The sequence below is a fragment of the Chrysochloris asiatica genome, unplaced genomic scaffold (genome assembly GCF_000296735.1).
Source record: "Chrysochloris asiatica unplaced genomic scaffold, ChrAsi1.0 scaffold00001, whole genome shotgun sequence".
NCBI classification, from domain to species: domain Eukaryota; kingdom Metazoa; phylum Chordata; class Mammalia; order Afrosoricida; family Chrysochloridae; genus Chrysochloris; species Chrysochloris asiatica.
In genome coordinates, this window is record NW_006408519.1 from 50408077 (window position 1) to 50410076 (window position 2000).

Consider the following 2000-nt stretch of genomic DNA (forward strand, 5'->3'; position numbering starts at 1 on the left):
TAAGTAGATTCCACTCATGGTGTCCCCGTGTGTGTCAGAGTCAAACTGTGGTCACAGGGTTCTCAGTGGATGATTTTTCGTAAGTAGATCCCACTCATGGAGCCCCGTGTGTGTCAGAGTAGAACTGTGCCCCACAGGGGTCTCAGTGGATGATTTTTCCTATGTAGGTTCACTCATGGAGCCCCGTGTGTCTCAGAGTGGAGCTGCTCCCCACATAATTCTCAATGGTCGTGGTCTTTTGGAAGGAGACTGCCCGACTTTTCTTCTGACTTGTCTCTGGGCAGTTGAACAGGCAGCCTTGTGGTTAGTAGCCCCAGCACTTAACTGTCTAGGGCTCCTTGAGTAACTGAGAACAACAACAATGAAGACAGACCGAGCTCAGATGTGAATGTCCATATGCTGAACACAAGGCAGTGGAGGTAGGGGTGGTGGTGGTGGTGGTTATGTGCCGTGGAGTTGGTTCCGACTCATAGTGACTACGTACAGGGTTTCTGAGGCTGTAAATCTTTATGGGAGGAGAACGCCTCATCTTTTTCCTACGGAACAGCTGGTAGTTTTGAACTGCTGACCTTGCAGTTTGCAGCCCCATTTGTTACCACTATGCTACCAGAGCAATGCAGGGATGCCTAGTCTGAGGACAGGGTCTCCATCTCATCTTTCATCCCACTTCATCATTTTTGACAGGTGAGAAACAGGCTCAGAGTGAGTAGCTGCCCAAGATTTCAAGGTGCACTGAAGTAAGCCCAGCATCCAGGGTCAGCACAATGTCTGAGTTGGGGGTCTTCCCCACTCAGCCTGTCTTCTTGGGTGTGCAAAGGTGCTAGGCCAGTTCAGACGAGACTCAGAAACCCCCCATGTTCTTGAGCCCTGTGAGCTCTGGCAGGTTCTGGAGGGAGAATGGCTCTAGCTGAGGGCCGCTCTCCAGGGCAAGAGGAGATGGTAGTGGTGTGGTGCTGATAGTAGGTAATGGAGATGATGTTGGTACTCACATCCGGGCCGAGGTTCTGACTCAGGAACTTGAGGAAGGTCATGCAGCTGTGCACTGCCCGCTGCCGTTCGTGCGTCTTCTCGGAGGACAACCAGACGTAAATGTGCTGTGGGATGGCGCAGGGTCAGTAAAAAGAGCTGCAGCTGAACTCAACCTGGGCCACAGACCGTAGAATTTTCGTCCTGGCTCAGCCGACCTCAACCCTGCCCAACTGCCGCCAGGCTCTGTCCCCTGTCCCGGTTAGCACCTCCGCTCAGACGTTACCCATGCCAGGGCGAGGCTCCATTCTTTAAGGCAGGTTTCACCCACTAAGCAAAGCTCCACCCCCAATTAGGCTCCACCCCTAATCAAGACTCCACCCTAAAATCAAGTTTCCAAAAACAAAGTTCCACGCCCTATACAAGGCCCCACCCCTAGGCAGGGCTCCACCCTTCTCCTGGGTCCAGGCTCCACCCATTAACACCACCAAGCTCCCCCGCCTACTTTGCCTGGCTCAGCCTAAGTCAACCTAGACCCCGCCCCCTCAGCGTCCACCAGTTCTGGGTGGTGTAGCCTTCTTTCTCCTGGATTAACACACACCACAACCTACCCTCAGCCATCAAGTTGATTCTGACTCATAGCGGCCCTAAGCAGCTGATGGGTTGGAATCACCAATGTTGAGGTCAGCTTAACCTACGGCGGCACCACGGAGCTTGCCCTCCAGTCAAGGTGGGATCCAGGGACAGGTGAGACTGGTGGCCAGGTGACTGGACACTGTTGCAGAGCTTGTTGTTGTTGTTGTCAGGTGCCATCGAGTCGGAACCGACTCATAGCGACCCCATACACAGCAGAACGAAACAATGTCCGATCCTGGGCCAACCTCACTACCGCTGCCACACTGGACGCCATCAATGATGCCACCTGGCCAATCCATCTCGTTGGGGGTCTTCCTCTTCTTCTCTGACCCTCCACCCTACCCAGCATGACATCCTTCTCCAACGATTGTTTCCTCCGGACTACATGTCCAAAGTAG

At 53.7% G+C, this 2000-nt stretch overlaps 1 protein-coding gene across 1 annotated transcript in view; it reads right to left on the bottom strand.

Moving 5' to 3' along the window:
* Nucleotides 1–2000, bottom strand: part of MROH5 (maestro heat-like repeat family member 5) — a 49623-nt gene that overhangs the window by 31682 nt on the left and 15941 nt on the right. Inside the window, exon 14 of the mRNA XM_006830850.1 lies at nucleotides 990–1094. Coding sequence (XP_006830913.1) covers nucleotides 990–1094 — 105 coding nt within the window. The remainder of the gene's footprint in view (nucleotides 1–989; nucleotides 1095–2000) is intronic.